Genomic DNA, 19,685 nt, shown 5'->3' on the forward strand with positions numbered 1-19,685 from the left:
AAGAACTTGGCAACATGCCAAAAACATGCCGTGTGCAAAGTCTATGGAGTTTTCCAATCACAAAAAATTACATAGGCAGGTGAGTTTTTCTCACCGATCTCCACATTCTGTATCATTTTCAAGCAAATCTGAGCATGACACCGTAGGCTACCGTTCATACTACCTTAAATAAATAACCCATAAATTTCATTTAAAAAAGGGGGCCCTGAAAATTTTGAGGTCTGTAAATGGGGGGGGGCCTGAAAAATTTTCACAATGAAATTTTATTGCATCAGCCCCCCCTTACAAGTGTTTCTGAACGGTCACTTAAACTCAAAAGCAGAATCAACTGAAATTTTGGGAATAAGTTTTTTTCATGGATATCTTCTGAAAAATGTAATAATTAAAAGGAGGCGTGCTACTGCTAGGATCACGAAATACTGAGTCTGGGTCCGAGACCGAGTCAAAAATTTGACTCGACAAAAATCATGAAACGTTCGAAATCATAAACATAATAAAGGCAAGTTACATAATAAGTATGAGAATGTTTGACTTACACTAAACTTTAGTCTAAAGCGATGCAGACAACCTGCAACTTAATAATATTTATGCAAGATCCCCGGCCTGGAAGTTGCCAAATTCTGCACTCGCACCGTCATGTCCAGCACATGCATGCATGCAGCTGCATGCAGACCAGTATTCAGTAAACGCGTCAGTTTTCGCCTTTGTTTTCACATCTTATCACACTGCTTATATGCCACTTTTTTCTTGGCAACACATTCATCATCAGCAATCAGTAAATAGGCTTTTATTTCAAAGCAATTACCCAAATATCTTGCTAAAAAGTGCAATTTTAAAAATCTTTCTAAAGTTTCTTCTGTCAACTGATTTTTCTACTATACATAGCTCGTCACCCAATCAGTGTCAATCAGTTTCAAGGCGCGCAATTTAAAAACAAAATTGTTTTCGGGTTTTAGCACATTGGGGTTTTAGAGGCAATAATTAATAGCTATAATGACCTCTGGCGTGGCGTAAGGGTCATATGGGGGGTGGCGTTGTGCAAGGAGGCAAAAAGGGATAATTTACTGAGCTTTATGCCTACATTAGGTGTTTTTGCGAAGAAATTAACAGGCTTCGATATCGGAAAAAAGTGCCTACTTTACCCATGGACCTTTTATTACAGGCTTTTATTACCTTATCCTCAAGAGACTTATATTAACCCATTTTCCAAAATATAGACATGTTTAAAGAAGAAATTAGTTTCGAGTATAAAAAAAGATAAACTATATTCACTAAATTGAACTTTTGCTCTCTTTTTTTATTTTATCATCTCAAGAAAATGAACCTGTTGTTGATTTTCCCAAACTTGGCCCTTAAGCAGGTAGTTTTTCGCTTTTCTTAAAAAGAAAAAGTTTTGGAAGTTAATGTTATGCTTCATGTAATATAGTCTGAATGATTCAGTTTTAGTCCCATATCAAAGTGATTTAAATCAATTTAGATAAGTTCTGAGTAGGAGTGCACTCATATAATAGTCAAAACATGTTACGATAAAGCAAAAACAAAGAAGAGTAGCAGGGAATCAATACGTATTATGTTACTGAACTTCCAGAGTATTGGTAACAAATCGGCCGATATCAAAGTGCTTATTGAACAATATAAACCTGATATCATTCAAGGCACCGAAACTTGGCTTTCGCCGAACATTAAAATTCTGAAATCCTCCCGGACTCGTATGATGTGTTTAGGAAGGATAGGCAAGAGGGGATCCATGGTGGAGTTCTACTTGCGTGCAAGAAGGATCTCATCATGACAAGGCGGGAAGAATTTGAAACAGAAAATGAACTCATGTGGAACCAACTTGAACTCCAGGGGCGCCACTCGCTACTGATTGGCACCGGTTATAAACATAAACATGACAATGTAAAATTTGTCACCGATCTTGAGGTTTCTCTTGACAAAATTGAAAAGAAAGGCAAGGGCTATAACATTATCCTGGCAGGCGACTTCAATCAAGCAAATATTGACTGGAAAAATAGCACAGTCATCCGCGATCACCCCGCATCTAAATCCACAGCAGAGCTGCTTCTTGAGACTACAACAGGTTTTGGTTTAAACCAGCATGTGTTGGAACCTACAAGAAAAGACAGTATCTTGGATCTTGTATTCACTAATAATTCAAGTCTTGTGAGAGATGTCAAAGTTGATCCAGGACTCAGTGATCATTACATGGTAATCACCGACATAGATTTGAGAGCAAAATGGAAGAGACAACCAAGACGGAAGTACTTCGTCAGGCGGAAGGCAAATGAAGATTTGATTAATGAGGAGTTGAGTACCTTCAAGGACAAGTATTTTAGCATGGGAAATGTCTCTGTGCAAGAAAAGTGGGACAATCTTGAAAGTGAAATAAAGACAGTCATGAATAAGCATATTCCTCAAAGACAGCTGCTAAACCAAACAGTTTGCCATGGTTTAAGAGATCACACCACAGACTCAGACGCAGGAAGCAGAGGGCTTTTAACAAGGCGAAAAAGTCGCAAAGTAGTGATGACTGGAAAAAATTTTTGTCTTGCCAGAAAGAACTTAAGAAATCTCTCAATGAATCCGAGCGTGAGTTTGTTGCAAATAATCTTACCACTGCAATGAAAGAGAACACCAAGCAGTTTTGGTCATACATGAAAAGACTGGGTAAAAGTGAAAGCGGTGTCGCAGATCTCAAAGTTAACAATAATATCATTAGCGATGGGAAGGAAAAAGCAGAGGCATTGAACGCACAATTTGCTAGTGTCTTTACAAGGGAAGACAAGGAAGCGATTCCTACACTTGGCAGTAGCAGTATTCAAGACATTCCAGATTTAATTATTCATGAAAAGGGGTTTTAAAGCAACTCCAAGAACTGTCTCCGAATAAAGCAGCAGGACCTGATGAGATACCGCCATGGTTTCTCAAAATGTTTGCTGAGAAACTTGCGCCGATATTTACAGACTTGTTCCAAGCTTCTGTTGATCAAGGGACTCTCCCCCATCAATGGAGGGAGGCAAACATTTGTGGCATCTTTAAAAAAGGGGACAAAGCCGTGCCTGAAAATTATAGACCCGTTTCGTTAACAAGCGTCAGCTGCAAGATTCTGGAGCACATTATACATTCACATGTTATGGATCACTTGGAGCAGCATAATATTTTGGTTGATTCACAACATGGCTTCAGATCTAAGCGCTCCACTGAAACTCAACTCATTTTAACTGTTGATGATATTGCAAGAGCTTTGGAACAAGGGGATTCAGTGCACATGGCAGTTCTAGACTTCTCAAAGCCTTTGATAAGGTTCCTCATGAACGCCTTCTGAATAAGCTTCATCATTACGGGATTAGAAACAACCTTCATCAATGGATCAGAAGTTTCCTATCAAATAGGACCCAGAGAGTTGCATGTGAGGGCAATTTTTCATCACCCAAAGAGGTCCTTTCTGGAGTACCACAGGGGACGGTGTTGGGGCCGTTGTTGTTTCTAACCTATATAAACGACCTCCCGGACATGTTGAGCAACCAAGTAAGACTCTTCGCAGACGACTGCCTGGTGTACTCTACAGTGTCAAATGAAAGGGACATGGACTCTCTACAAGCTGATCTAAAATCTCTTGAGACATGGCAGGAGACCTGGAAGATGAGCTTTAACCCTTCCAAATGCACGGTCATGGAAATTTCCTTGAAGAGAAACCCTCCACACAGAGACTATATTTTCTGCGGGCAAGTTTTACAGCAGCCAAACTCAAATCCTTACTTAGGGGTGCAGCTGGATAACAAGCTGAACTGGGGAGAACATGTTACAAACACAGTTAACAAAGCAAACCGGACTCTGGGTTTCCTGAGGAGAAACTTGTGGTTTTGTCCGGGGGAAGTGAAGTCTACTGCATATCTAACGTTCGTCCGGCCAGTCTTAGGGGATGCTGCGGGTGCATGGGACCCATACAGGGCGGGACTCATAAAGAAGATTGAAAGTGTGCAGAGAAAAGCTGCAAGATTTTGCACAGGGGGTTACCAAAGAGAAAGTAGTGTCACTCAAATGCTGGAAGATCTCGGATGGGACACTCTAGCTGTCAGAAGGGAGAGAAATCGTTTAGCTATGTTTTACAAAATCCAAAATGAGTTGGTAGGAATCAACAAAGAAGCCTATATTCAAACTTCTTCTGCTGCGGGTTTGAGAAGAAACCACCACCTACATGTTGAAATTCCATTCATCAAGAAGGACGTCTATAAAAACTCATTTTTCCCAAGAACTGGAAGGGCATGGAATTCCCTCACTCAAACCACTATATCAGCCCCATCTTTAGACATATTCAAGAAAAACCTCTAGCTTGCAGGTCACCAAATAGTTAGCGATTTGCGGTTTTCGCCCTGCTGACTACAACTTCAGAAGGTTCAGAAGAAGGTTCATTCATTTGATAAAAATAATAATAAAACAGTATTTATATAGCGCATTGTGAATCTCAGATTCCTCAATGCGCTTTACAGATGATTTAAACTTAAGAATTAGGCCTATACAAACAATACAAAGCATAAAATAGCAGACCAGCTGCAAGCAAACAACTGCAAGAGTAAGGGACGCACCATTTGATACTCAGGGGGGGGGGTAGGAAGTTGGGGTCGGGGGAAGAAAAAAGTTTGGGGTTTTTTCGCCGCCTTTGGCGGCATTTTTTTAATTTCATGCATTATACCACAGATGTGTTCCAATATCTGTGATTATACACAGTTAGGTGGGGAGAGGTTTTTTGGGGTTTTTTAGTGTTGGTGGGGAAAGTTTTTTTTTTGCTCATGTAGTGGGTGAAGTTTTTTTGTTGAAAAACTTCCTACCCCCACCCTGAGAATCTAATGGTGCGTCCCTAACACCAGTGAGAGGCCCACCGACAAAATCCCCAAGGGGGATCGTCAGTGCACCTCACACCGGCATCATCAATAAATAAATATACAGCAAGATAAAAAAAAATACAGTTTTACATGATAAAAATGGCACTAATATATAACAAAAGCACACTAAACCAGTGTTCATTACCATCCAAAGATGGAGATGCATGTGTAGAGTGTGTAAGAGACTCATCGATAGCTATCGATGTAAACACATCCATGAGCCTCCCACACACCAACAAAATTATACACAACAGCAATAATACATTATTCTTATCAAATAAATACCACACACAAAATTGATAACATACATTATTCAGCTGGGAGACTATACTGCACACTTTAAATTGCACTAAAAACTACATATTATGAAACTACAGTTTTATGATAGCAACTTTAAGATTTGTTACACATTGCAATTTGACCAAAATCATCACTATGTACTAGGCCCTATTCCTGCATGGTATAGGAAAAAGAAAAAGTTCTGTTCTTTGTGATTTATAATGGTAGGCCTTGGGGGTAGGCCCCTACCTACTTTTCCGAGTCGTTGTCATAGCTTTTATTCATGCTTGGTTTTCAAATCCTTGAGATGAGCCGCTGGACCATATGTTTTGTGGGACATGACTCACATGAGAGCACATCAGACATATCGAATTGCATTCTGAATACGTAGAACATACTGCAGTTACTGTCCGTTTTCCTATACACAATACACAGTGCTCTCACCATTGACGCGTGACCTCTACAAACAGCATGATGCAGTCATGTCTACAGTAGAATTCATCTCGACCTTTGCAGGACTTAACCCCATTAAAAGCTATAAAGGGTAGACGAGGTATTGTTGGTCGAAGCAACCTAAAAATCGATTTTCATTATCTATAGATCAATTAGTGAAAATTAACACCTTGATGTTTTGCAAAAGTTCATTCTACAAATCGTAAACTTTGCAAACTTGCTTAATTTATTGTTGTTAATGAGTTATGTACGTTTTACAAAAGTGTTGTTCTTTCATCCCTCTTTACAATGTAACTCAAGAACCGCAGTACCTATAAAAGTATATCTGTGATAGTTTAATTCTTCTACACGCTCGCTATGAATTGAACAATGCAGTTTTTGCCAAAGCTCACTACCATTCGTAAGATGCTGTGAACTACCAAATCACAACAGTTTAAAATAATTAATAACCTTATTAACCAAGATAACACTCATTGAAACAGCTCAACTGATTAAATCGGATCTTCTCTGGCTGTGCACATGTGACTGTTTTCATGTGCGATATCGCAATAAAGTTTGTATTGAGCTTCAGTTGGGTAACCGATTATAAAGGAAACGAAAGGAAACAATGGTATGTGTACTTTTGTTCACGAAATGAGACAATGGCGTGCTTTTTGTAAACCAGCATTCTTGAAAATGAGCAACATAATGATTGTTGACTTAAGGGTAGACGAGGTATTGTTGGTCGAAGCAACCTAAAAATCGATTGGCATTATCTAGATCAATATATTATTGAAAATTAACACCTTGATGTTTTGCAAAAGTTCATTCTACAAATCTTATACTTTGCAAACTTGCTTAATTTATTGTTGTTAATGAGTTATGTACATTTTTACAAAAGTGTTGTTGTTTCAGCCCTCTTTACAACGAAACTCAAGAACCGCAGCACCTATAAAAGTATATTTGTGATATTTTAATTCTTCTACACGCTCGCTATGAATTGAGCAATGCAGTTTTTGCCAAAGCTCACTACCATTCGTAAGATGTTGTGAACTACCAAATCACAACAGTTTAAAATAATTAATAACCTTAACACGGTTTGGAAATAATTTCTTCATATTTTTGGTGTTATCTGTCGTTTACATATCCTTCCTAAAATACAAAAGTACGACACTCTCCAAACACCTAATTAGCTAAAAATTTAGGACATGTTACAAAACTATATTGTCTAGAATTTTAGAAGAGTACTTTTAATATTGGCCGGTTATTTTTCACACAGCGACGTTAACTAGGCAATGTACTATTACCTATAACATTAACTAAAACACCAAAGTACGAATATTTCCAAACATCTAAATTAGCTAAAATTTAGGACATGTTAAAAAACTATATTTTCTAGAACTTTAGAAGAGTACTTTTAATATTGGCCGGTTATTTTTCACACTGCGACGTTAACTAGTCATATCCCCATAGTTTTAACGTGGGGCTATTTTGTAGAGGTCACGCGTCAATGGGAAAGAGCACTGTGTATTGTGTATAGGAAAACGGACAGTAACTGCAGTATGGTGTATGTTATAGGTATATGGGCATTGCCTAGTTAACATCACTGTGTGAAAAATAACCGGCCAATATTTAAACTATTCTCCAAACTTCTAGCAAATATATTTCTCTAACATGACCTAAAATTACAGCTAGGTTAGATGTTCAGAAGGGGTCGCACTTTCGTAGAATATGAGTGAGGGCAAAGCATAGCTAGCTCATAGCTAGCCAACTCCCGGCCCCGTGTTAATTGAATGGAGATTTGACCGAAAATATTGAGCTATATTGGTAACGGACCGCTCCGTTCTGAAGGATGCCCCAAAAAAACGGTACAAGCTACATTTAAACTATTCTATGAAATTCTAGAAAATATAGTTTTGTAACATGTCCTAAATTTTTAGCTAATTTAGGTGTTTGGAGAGGGTCGCACTTTTGTGTTTTAGGAAGGATATGTAAACGACAGATAACACCAAAAATATGAAGAAATTATTTCCAAACCGTGTTAAGTCAACAATCATTATGTTGCTCATTTTCAAGAATGCTGGTTAACAAAAAGCAGGTCATTGTCTCATTTCGTGAACAAAGGTCCACATACCATTGTTTCCTTTCGTTTCCTTTATAATCGGTTACCCAACTGAAGCTATAATACCAGCTTTATTGCGATATCGCACATGTAAAACAGACACATGTGCACAAGCAGAGAAGATCCGCTTTAATCAGTTGAGCTGTTTCAATGAGTGTTATCTTGGTTTAATAGCTTTTAATGGGGTTTAAGTCCTGCAAAGGTCGAGATGAATTCTACTGTAGACATGACTGCATCATGATGTGCTTGTCTGATATCAAATAATTTTGATTTTTCGACATTTGCGACAAAATAGGCCTACACATTTTATGGCAAATTAGTAAAAATGTATATTTTTTATATCATCAACAGTCCTCGAAGTAAACGTCATTTATAAATCTAATTTGGTTTAAATACATGACGGAGACACGTGTTGCGCGCGTAGCGAGCAGGAAAATGTGCTGTAGGCTACTGTTTTCCAAAGCCGCCTAGTTTTAACATGTTTAAGAGCGTTTTCAAGCGCCCCAGGCAGGAAGTGTGTGCCAAAAATCGCCGCGTTGCCCCAACACTATCTCGGCTTGCCAAAAATTGCTCCCCCCCACACACACACACTTTCGGCTCGCTAACCCCCCCCCATTTTACCCTTCCGCCAGAGCTCATAAATAGGCCTATGCACAGTCACTAAATAGCACAAACTATTTAAATTAATATAGGGCCTACAGTTTTGAAATCCTTGCACTCATTTATATTTCAACACAGTATAATGGTAAATTTTGAGCATTCTTAAATTTTAAACTCTGTATGACCTTTCACGACCTGTAGCGATTACCAATTACAAAATTGTTCCAGTCTTCATAATACACTTTGAAAGCTTTTGGACCTTGTGCTTCATCACGGTGTGCCTTCATCACAGGCTTGAAAGTGCAAAGTAGCAGCTGCACTTTTGATGTAGGTCTCACGAAAGCCAAGGAATCACACCAAAACCATAATGATTTTAAATTATCACATCATAGAAATAATGTAATCCCTGGGCTGCGTGTTTCTGGTTCGGCAGGTTTGATGACGCATCACAGATTCCAAGGATTTTGCAACTTCGTTGGCAGCCGGTTGGCAGCTGCACCACATTTCGCCATACTACAAGAGTTTCTAGAATGCTGTTAAAATAAGAAAATTTTTAATGCTAATTTATTGCACATTCTAGGGAAGCGTGGTTACCTTTTGAAATAACCGAGTGAGAAGGTTTTCAAGAAAATATTTCCTGTCAAAACTGAAGCATTCTCTGTATAAAAGAAAATATGAATATTAACTGCACATCATATATTATAACGATTCGTGATACCCAATAATTGTGGCACATTTGATGTCGTTTATGAGAGATTCTTTGACATGGATGGCGCACAGCGCGTCATCATCCCTATATCTTCGTGTCAAAAATTGCCGTGATAGTACGGCGAATCCTCTCGTTTTTCAATAGCTACGCATGGCGATTTTGTTCGAGATAGGCCGAGCGACTCAGGCTAAGCATAGTACGACTATCATGTGAGATACCACCAAGTTCTATTTTACAAATTATTACGATTTGCGCATGCTCTAGTATGGTGTTGCTATTACAAGGAAATTCGATTTCTTTTGAGGTAAACCCCAGGTTTTGTTTCCAATACACTAACTTGAAATGCAATACACTAATTAGCGACCATTGCTGTTGGCTCTGGATACATTTTTAATGCATTTTTGGCGTAACGATTTTTAAATCGTAAGTTAAAATTGTGATATATTTAATTTTGAGAATTACAATTATATAAAGGAACACAAATAGCCCATTCACCTAAAATCCAGGTGCTTGTATTGAACATTCGATCACACGTGTATTTCACAATGCATATGTAAACAATCTATGTCAACAATAGAATATTGATTTCACCAACGGAGTATGGAGCTATGCAAAAAATATTTATAATACAGGGTGTTGACACTGTGTGGCGCGGCCGAGCGCGTGGCGGGGAATAAGCATGGGAATAAGCATGGGAATTAGGGCGGGTAGGGCCCGGTCGCGTGGAAGTCGGTCTACAATCTACGAGGTCGCAAGTGAAAGGGATACCAGAGACGCTCTATAGGCCTATGGCAATACTCTATATAGACGAATCCAATTTCACGCATTCCTATACCTCAATGGCAGCCATCGGGGTCCCCGTCGGGTATATCCCACCTAAAATATGAAATGATGCGTCCTTGATTTCATCACGTATTAGAATGATGAAAGTTTACAACACAATACAACATAACATCGATTTTTAAGCGGCTCAGTTTAATCCACCCAATTGGGCGGTCACAACACCAGTTTGGTGAGCCGGAGACCGGGCGAGACCCAGTCATGGCCGACTAAATTCTGACCATCACTTGGCTCGTTGGATTCGTCCAGTGTCGTACTAAGCTGTTATTTTCCTATTCGGGAAGGATTTTGACATCCTTGTCTGTTTAAACAGAGAGGTAGACAAAATGTTCTGGTTGCCACACATAAGGCCGACATACACGAGGCAATTTTCCAAGCAATTATTTTATTATTTTTTATTTTACAAATTCGGCTAAAAATACATCAAAAACCAAAGTAAAATTACGCAATACATACAAAAGGAAACAAAAGTAAAAATAGACCCAATGGGCTAGCCAGGAAGAGTCAGAAGCATCAAGACACTATCACCAAAAGGTGTGACTCCTCCAACCCATTGGGGCAATTACAGTCATAAAAAGATATACTATTGCACTGTTTAAACACATTGTGTGTACATCCACATTACAAGGATGCACCTGCCAGCCACCACACGTGTCTTCCCCCACCCACCGGCCAGAAACAAAAACCAGACCCATGCCACGTGGAGGCCACTCCAAAACATCCCCAAGCCACATTGCCTACATGAAGGAATACAGAAAACATTCCCAAACCAGGCAACCCGGTGACGACCCCAAGCGACCGGGACCCGGGACGAGTCCGGCATCCACCCAAGGCCAACAAATGAAAAGAGACACATGCAGCAGCCGACAAGCCCACCTCCCGATATGGATGTACACATCATTACATTATTACAAGATGGAAATCTGCTCAGTGACCCCTACCTATCAGACACATGGATTTACCCCCCCCCCTCCTCCTCCCCGGCCCACCTGAACCCAACAAACCCACCCAGCAACACCCCACTCCCACCCACCAGACCAGCACAGGCCATAAAGACGGATAAAGCAATTGCCTGTTGCACACACCTTGTAAAAAGATTGCTCCGTGTATTTTGGATTTGCAAGGAATTAATCCCCCAAGCATCAGGCAAATTAATCCCCCTAGCAACAGGCAAAACAGTAGAGACATGCTCTACTTTCAAGGTTGTTGCATGCAATCTAACCTCCTCCAGCCAATCAGCTGAGTGAACACCGGCTGGTCACTGCATTCATTTGGGAATGTGTAGGGACCAGCTTGATTCACCATCTACAACATGATAATGTGTGCACATGCTACATTATACACTTGTAGGCCTATGTTGTTGTTGGTGGTGGTGTTTAGCCCTTTTAATCTTAGTTTTCCTTAGCCTTTTCTTTATGGAAAATTGTATAGATATTCAGGAGAGGATGGCAATCTTTTGCTTTCAGGACAACACATGAGCCATTTTGATATGATTACGAAAATCATTAACCACTACTTATGTTTTGAGTATATCCCCAAACCTATGATCACGCTCAAGGAATTGCAAGGCCCAGCATTTCTTCGTGTATATTGATCAATTGCTCAGCTTCATGGTCAGTGAGCACATAATTCACCCACTAAGTAATGGGCCTTGCAATTGAAATTTCCTCGTGTATGCCCAGCTTTAAACTCGCATTTTGATATCGGAATACAATACAGTAATTATTATATGATTTGAACTAATAACCTTCCGTCCACGCACTCTATAGATGATTCAATTTCACGCATGAGTTTAACACCATGATTTTTTTTTAAATACAGTATCAAGAATTGTGTTTTTATTCTGACATTTACTAAAAAATTAAAACTATTACTTTTAATTTAAAATAAATCATAACGTGAAAAGGCGTAGGTCAAAAACTTTGCTCATTTCAACACTAAGCTTCCAGTGCCTATAAATATGACTGAATGGGCATTGTATAACAATAGCCAGCAACTGACTAACGTTCTGAGTGTACTGACCATATACTGCATACTGTACGAGCAGTGTATAAGCTTTCAATCGATAACAAGCTACAAGCAGGGCTTCTCTATTCAATCAACAAGAATTGGATGGTCCTTTTCTTTCTGAGGTTTCGGCTCTAATACTGATAACGATTTTTGTTCAGGGACCATCACAGATTTTATAAAGAAATACCCAGCTATAAAAATGTATCGTTGGCAAAATATGACCTAGCTTCTAATTCTACGAACAACTTGATATAATGATTCTTTTGTTATAGGCCTAGATATCACACTTCTATAATAGCCCACTTCGCTCAAATCAAATCAATTTCAGTGATCAAAAGAAATCTGGTATGTGTGTGAGTAAACTGCGTAAAGGGTCAGGACAAAAGTGTTTATTACCGGATTCGCACCATCCACTTGCATTGTCTACATTCAATTGAATTTAGTGAATGATCTCTAATAATTGCTGGGGCTAACGATTCCAGGGCTTTACATTTCCTGAAAAAAATCCATAATCAAAACTCGCAAAATGTTCAGGTGCAATCCTATCCATGTGAGGTACCGGTCAATATTTGCGCATATGAAAAAAAAAATACTGTTCGGGTTGTGGTATGAACGTTTACACAGTACTTTTTGTGTGACGTGAGAGCACATCAGACATATCGAATTACATCTGAATACGAAGAATGTCCTTGTGATATCAAATAATTTGATTTTTTGAAATTCGCAAATTATTAAAAATTGATATTTTTGACATAACAGTCCTCGAAGTAAAATTGATAAATCTAATGATATGTATGTAGCCGGGAGGAAACTCCGACAATCAATTGAAACTTGTGATCTTTTGTATTAAAAATCTAGATTTTCCCTTTGCACCATTCTTGTTTGTTTGTTTGTTTTGTATGTTGTGTTGTGATTGTTGTTTTTGTATTGTTTTGTTTGTGTTGGGGTGGTTGGGTTTGGGTCTATGTTCTTACCCTGTTATTAAAGGTTTCACTTTTTGATACATCTTTTTTATGAAGCTATGTATTGAGTACTAACTATTGAAATTACATTGAAGGGGTCTGGTGGATAGGCCATTATTTGTACACATGTTTTTCTCCCACCACCAGATCTAAGTACAGGGAATTAAAAGAAAATAAATAAATAAATAATATAAATACAAGCTAAAACCGTTGGGGTTCGATAATGAACCCCACAAAACTAACCGAGTGATGGAAAATGCCACACGGCTGAGAGGTTTTGCCGTCTCTCCGCCCATCATACCACTCGCCGCCTGAAAATTGAGGCCTGTTGGGAAAAAATGTGTATCTTCAATACGAAATGTCAAAATTTTCAAATAATCGTCGGCTTTTCCTGCCAGCTACTCACACTTTAAGTACATATCTTTAGATTTATAAATTTTACTTCGAGGACTTTTAAATATGAAAAATCAAAAAATATATCAATTTTGAATATTTTGCCATAAAATTTGTATTACATCGCCAATTTCAAAAAATCTAAATTTATTACCATCAGGACATTCCTCGTATTCAGAATACAATTCGATATATCTGATGTGCTCTCATGTCACACAAAAATACTGTGCAAACGCTGTTACGTTGTTTGCTAGTCCAAAAATAAGGTTCGCTAATTCAAATTCACATATAGAATAGTTTGCATCATCTAGGATGTTTTGTTACACCTAGACAACACAGTAAAATTTCAAATCCCATCGACTATTTTTACCTATTTTTCTATTACCTAGTTAAGTTTGATTCTCATGGGGATGTGGGAGTTTGCGACAGGCATTTTTTTCTTTCGTCGCCGAAGGCGCCAGATTTTTTTTTACAGAGTTGGGCGAGGCATTTTTTTTTTTTTTCACCGTGGGCGGTTTTAATTTTCATTTCACTAGTGGGCAAATGTTGTTTAACTCGCAAGCCACACCATGGAAATCTAAATGGTGTGCCCCTAATGCAAACTATTCTTTATTTTTGTACTATTTGTACTATGTTCCGTCAAAATCGAACCACTTTTACGGGTTTTTTACCCCTGTATAGAACCAAACATTTGACCTTTGACCTTAAAGTTAATAATTCGAGAACGGCACATTGAATATAGGTCAAACTATACTGTCCATTTTCCGAATCTTGAATATTTGAACCCTGTGGAACCCAAAATTTAACATTTAACCCTTTTGCCAGTAACTCGATAACTTACTATATGCTTACAGTATTTCTCCTTCTACATGAGTACTTAACAATTCCTTATTAGGACAACTGAGCCAAGTAGTACATCGGAGATAGGTCAAACTATTCTTTTTCGGAATCCTTATGATGCTTGCATCGTTATGATTTTTAACCAGATTTAATCAACTTTAAAATTTGAGCCCGGATAATCAGCCATTTTGGTTTTACGCAAATTACTCCCTATTGCAGAAAAATACAGCACTCATTTTTGGGATTAAAATTTTTTATCAAGTTCTGCCAAATGAAATATATAGAGTCCACAAGTTCCCTCTAAATACTTTTTAAGATAAATCGAAACATATTTGACGAAATGCAAATGTGTAAAAAGATATAAGTAGCCGTATTCCTTTTACACATCGCGTCACACGTCATTGCGTTCAGTGAATGGTTCATTATGTAAAAAAGAGACGGTGTTAAAACTAAAAATGGCATCCGAGTCCATAGGAGTCAGATCTCAAACAATCACAGTAGGCAAGGCATATTCATGTGTTTTTTTAAAGAAAACTTGACTGCTATGGACTCAAGTGCAACTTTTAAAACGGCCTCTTTTCTTATACAATTAACCATTGCGACTGAACGCAATAATGTGTGACGCTATAAATTGGCACACAGGGGTAAAACAAATAGGGTTATTCATTATCTTTTTACATGTTTATATTTCGTAAAATACATGTATTTTTCGACTTATTTTAAAAAGTATTAGGGGGAATTTATAAGTTGTGGACTGTATAGCTTAATCCTAATCATTCATTTCACACTAACTGGAGATAAAACAACACATTTTTACCAATTTCTTGATAAAAAAAAAAGCCAAAACATGCATTTTTGGCATGTTTTCTGACAATTAAGTTACAAAACATCTTGCACCAAGCCTAAGCATTCAAGATCGTGAGTGGATTTTCGCTTGTTTGTGTTGCTTGATGAAATGAAACATGTCTTTTCCAAAAATTAGAATGCATAAATTGAAAGTAGACTTCGTACAAGTCTTTAGACCTTTTTAATCTCAAAAAATGAGTGCTGTATTTTTCTGGAATGGTGAGTAGGTCTAGCAGGGGTTTTCGTGGGACTTTTAGTATGGCGTTCTGGTGAACTCGTAGATGTTACACATGGGGCAACTACCCCCTATGTCACTGACTGAATCGAACTTTGGACATCTTCCCCCGTCACGCATTTCCCTTTGCAACCAGAGCTTTTCAACCTGTCCCGGGAATTGATTAGCTCTTTTCGCGACGAGACGCCTTAATTTACGCATAGACCTTTGATCGCGAAGTTGGGGAGTTGGTGAAGTACAGCATGTCTGGCAATGCCGACTCAACCAGAACCAGAACCAGAATTTTTGAGATATCGAGCGATGACAATTATTTATACATATGAAATCAAACTATTTGCCCGAGATTTATCTCAGAAATAACAGGTTTACATTTGCAATTTATCGTGACCCCGATTTGTTTGACTATGCTCTGCATACGTTCTGACAGTAAAATGAATCTATCGATGCACACAATTAGGCACAACAATAATAAATTTCTCACCCGCGACAGACTATTCTGTCTGAAATTTATATGAGACATGAATCACTGATATGACTTACATTGCAAAGATGTCCGGCGAACCCAGAAGATAATGCAAATAGACTGCGGAACGAGCTCAGTACTCAATAATTAGACAGCCATGTTTATCTGTGGCCATACGTCTTGGAAAAATGGTTCCATCTATGTGTATTCACTCAGTTCCAATAACTTACTCCCTGCTCCTCAAACGTTCGAAATTTATAGTTACTACAACTGATATTCACTGGACGGCATAACTTAATAACATGCATGCCAATTTTTATGAATGTTTCGCAGTAACAGTTGATACATTTTAATACATTGTAATGCAAGCTATAAATTCACATACCATAGACAATCAATGTATGTTTACCAGTCCGATACAGGCATGATACTGCTCAATGGGCTGTGAATAACTGATAGGTTGTTGCATAATACTGCAATCCGAAGAACTTTTGTTTGCAAAGTCCTAAATTTGATCCAATGAGATCGATTGTACTTTCTGGCCAACAATGTAACATTCAAGCTCATTAGTATCTGTTTATCGCTCGTCCCTAGCTACTGGAGTATATAGGGAGTGAGTGTAAAGGGAGTGAAGTGGGTGTGACCAATCAGAATCCAGAAGGCATTGTTGATTTGATTCCATTTGATTTGGTGGTAAAAACATAGACAACTAGAAGTGCGACCTCTGTCGTCGAACTCGTTTGGCATGAATAGAGGGCCAAAACAATTTCAATCAACGGTATCGCATTTTAAGGGGTCGTTTCGTGATGTGTCGCCGATTTCGAGACAGAAAATGCATTTTTCGTGTTGACACCATGGATTATATTTTCGTAATTTTTACACCATTTATAAGAACTCGTGATTGTTTCTAAAATTGTGATTGAAGTTAAGCCTTTACCCATCTGATGGGTAGAGGACGCCTGGTTTGGGGTTCCAGGAAGTAAAACGTCCCCCATATATCACAAATCATAAGTTGATCTAAATCAACGTCATAAAAGATTTGTGATTTTTAGTTTTTGCTTCCAAAACATTTTTGTAGGGGGGGGGGGGGTGCTAATTAATGCTCAAAAAGTCGTTTCACTGGTCTCCTCCACATCCGAGATGAGTTCCGCTCATTCAACACAAACCGGCGGCGGAGGAGACTACGGTAAAAAGGGTACGTAAATGCCTGCTGGTGATTCAGTCCTAAACCGCCTGGGAGACTACTAACTGATGGTACGACAAGCCCCAAATAACAATTAGCTACAATTTAAAAGCCGGCTGAATGATTTATGAAAATAAATGACTTTGGTTCAGGGAAGTTGAATTTTGCTTGGATTGGAACATTAGCAGACCAGACAGTAAAACGAATGTCATCTTATAGAGATCATTCATGAAATTGGGATCATACTAGTTCTAGTAAATCTTACTCTCACTCGTGCTCTCACTCTTCCTGCAGAATTTACCCGTTTAAAATTCAATCTGCGTAAGAATTTGTGTAGTTCACAATGTTGAATACTGGTGGTGCGCTCTCTGTAGTACTCTGTGAGCATAGACAGTAGTTTTCTCTACTGTCTGGTCACTGTCTGGTCACTACAAATTTCGAACGGTTGAAGACTTGTTTTTGAGTTGTAGGAAGTGCCACACCAATAACAAATATATAACCACCGCTATTACTTTGTAAATCGAGTTTCGGAAAAATATAACAATAATTATAATAATAAAACTAACATAATCAAAAAGGCAGACTGTTTTTGTTATTACATATCAGTTATTCAGTTACTGTCAGTTTCATGCCAGCACTACTCCCTGATAGTCATTATAACGACCAATAGATATATGACGACTATCATATCATGGAAGACTGAGTTCCGCAATCTAGCTAGCACAGAGTGTTCAGTGGCAATCATGATCAGACTGGTATCGGAGTTCATCTATGCTGGTATGTATCAAAACCACAACCACACATAACAAGAAGAACAACTATTGATTGCAAACAATAATAAACTTATTGATTACAGTACTTGAAGATAAAGCATACAAAACAGTTCAATCAGTTCAATTCAATCAGTGTTGCCGTCTGATATTTACTCAGGTGATGCTAAAATTGATGAGTTTATAAATTTTTTTTGTGCCTACAGTTTGCGATGAGTTCAGCGCGTTTTATGATGAGTATTTCTAAAGAAATCATGATGAAGCATTTCTCATACAGGCATAGATTATATTACATCATTTTATTGCTGCCCGCTGAATTACGGACCATTTTTAGTTAAAGTCTGTGATGCCTTTATCTTTAAGGTGCCATATGTGCTTAGTTCGGTGGAATTTGCTTTGGATTTCATTTTAAAGGAATTGTGTGGTTTCCTAAAACTAAGTACGCCTACAAATTTCTGAATTATATAAAATTTAAAAACCGGGCAAAAAACAATCAATCAAATAAAAAGAAAGAAAGAAGGAAAGAAAGAGTGGAGGGAGGGAGAGACTGGAAGCTGAGTGAGAGAGGGAGGGGAAATAAAGAAAGAAAGACGACAGAAAAAGAAGAGAAGAAAAGAAATAGAAAAGTATTTCATAGTACAGCGCGGTAGGGGGCGCCGAATTAACCAATTCAGCGTCGATTGTGCGCCCCATCCAGTGATGAAAGTCAAATTTTTCGCGCGCTTCTTGCGCATTTCAGCACAAAATCATTTGAAAGATCAATTTAAAGGAGTATTTCGTGATCCTAGCATCCTTAACATATTTATGTTATTTTTCATTAGATATCCACGAAAAAAACCTATTCCAAAAATTTCAGTTGATTCCGATTTTGCGTTCGCGAGTTATGCATGATTATGTGTATTACACTGCTCCATAGACAATGCGTTGTAATTTCGTTCTGGTGCACCGGAACGAAATTCAAATTTCACGATATCTTTGCTAAACGAATTAATCTGCAAGAAATATTTTGTACATAAACATTATGTAGCCAGAGGTTTCCAGTGATATAAAATCTCAACTTTTTTGAGAAAAGTGGGGGGGTGAGGCTGTGGATCACGAAATGCCCTTTAAAGACCGATATTCAACTTCATTATGACCCCAAATTAATGCGTGATTGGACCTATTTGTCATTTTTGTGCAAGAATTGGCAAGCTCTGCTCCCAGAATTGGGGTGCCATTATGTATCATTAGCCCTGGGCGCCACAACCCCTAGCTACGCCACTGTCCTACACGTCGGACTATGCACCGTCAGGGGCACCCGATCTACTTTCGCCCCCGGGCAATCTGGCCCAAAGTTACGCCACTGGGCTGAAAGCTATAAAGAAATGTTAAAATGAAGAAGCTAACCAAAATTTAAAACGGCACTTATATAGCAGAGATTATTGGGAACATGAAGGAAAGAAAATAAGAAACAAATCAAAAAAGCAAAATAAAAACAAAACAAAAAACAATGATGATTCAGTACGAAAAAAACAAACTTTTTGTCTCATATAAATCCGCGGTGATTGCTATCTTCGGTAGACAGTCAAAATGATAATCATTACAAAAATCATTAAACATAAAGAAAAAAAATAGAAGTATGAATCATGTTCTTTGTAGACCCTAAATGCTATCTACAGAAGATAGCAAGCAAAGCAAAAAACATGCAAAATAATAATGTTTAAAAAAAAACATTGCCAAACACGCGTTCTAGATGATAATGATTCAGTACACAAAATGTGAGGATTCAGTGCGCAAAATCCCGGGGCCGGTAAAACAGCTATAATTTGCCGCGCGTTTAGAAAAAAAAATCGACATTAGGTCGAATGCAAAGCTATAAAGAAATGTTAAAATGAAGAAGCTGACCAAAATTTAAAACGGCACTTATAAAGCAGAGATTATTGGGAACATGAAGGAAAGAAAATAAGAAGTAAATCAAAAAAGCAAAATAAAAACAAAACAAAACAAAAAACAATGATGATTCAGTACGCAAAAAAACCAAAAACTTTTTGTCTCATATAAACCCGCCGTGATTGCTATCTTCGGTAGACAGTCAAAATGATATTCATTAAAAAAATCATTAAACATAAAGAAAAAAAT

General features: G+C 38.1%; 1 protein-coding gene across 1 annotated transcript; it reads left to right on the forward strand.

The window, feature by feature from the left end:
- Positions 1-1,785: 1,785 nt before the first annotated feature.
- LOC140159480 (uncharacterized) lies at positions 1,786-4,404 on the forward strand. Its single transcript, XM_072182968.1, has 2 exons — positions 1,786-2,520; positions 3,241-4,404. Exons 1-2 carry the CDS (start codon positions 1,786-1,788, stop codon positions 4,330-4,332), a joined length of 1,827 nt encoding a protein of 608 aa, XP_072039069.1. The 3' UTR covers positions 4,333-4,404.
- The last annotated feature ends 15,281 nt before the right edge of the window (positions 4,405-19,685 follow it).

The sequence above is a fragment of the Amphiura filiformis genome, chromosome 8 (assembly GCF_039555335.1).
Source record: "Amphiura filiformis chromosome 8, Afil_fr2py, whole genome shotgun sequence".
Lineage (NCBI taxonomy): Eukaryota > Metazoa > Echinodermata > Ophiuroidea > Amphilepidida > Amphiuridae > Amphiura > Amphiura filiformis.

Coding starts and splice junctions, on each gene's coding strand:
- LOC140159480 (XM_072182968.1), top strand. CDS start 1,786: ATGACAAGGCGGGAAGAATTTGAAACAGAAAATGAACTCATGTGGAAC. Junction 2,521..3,240: donor CAAGGCGAAAAAGTCGCAAA/GTAGTGATGACT, acceptor TGATATTGCAAG/AGCTTTGGAACAAGGGGATT.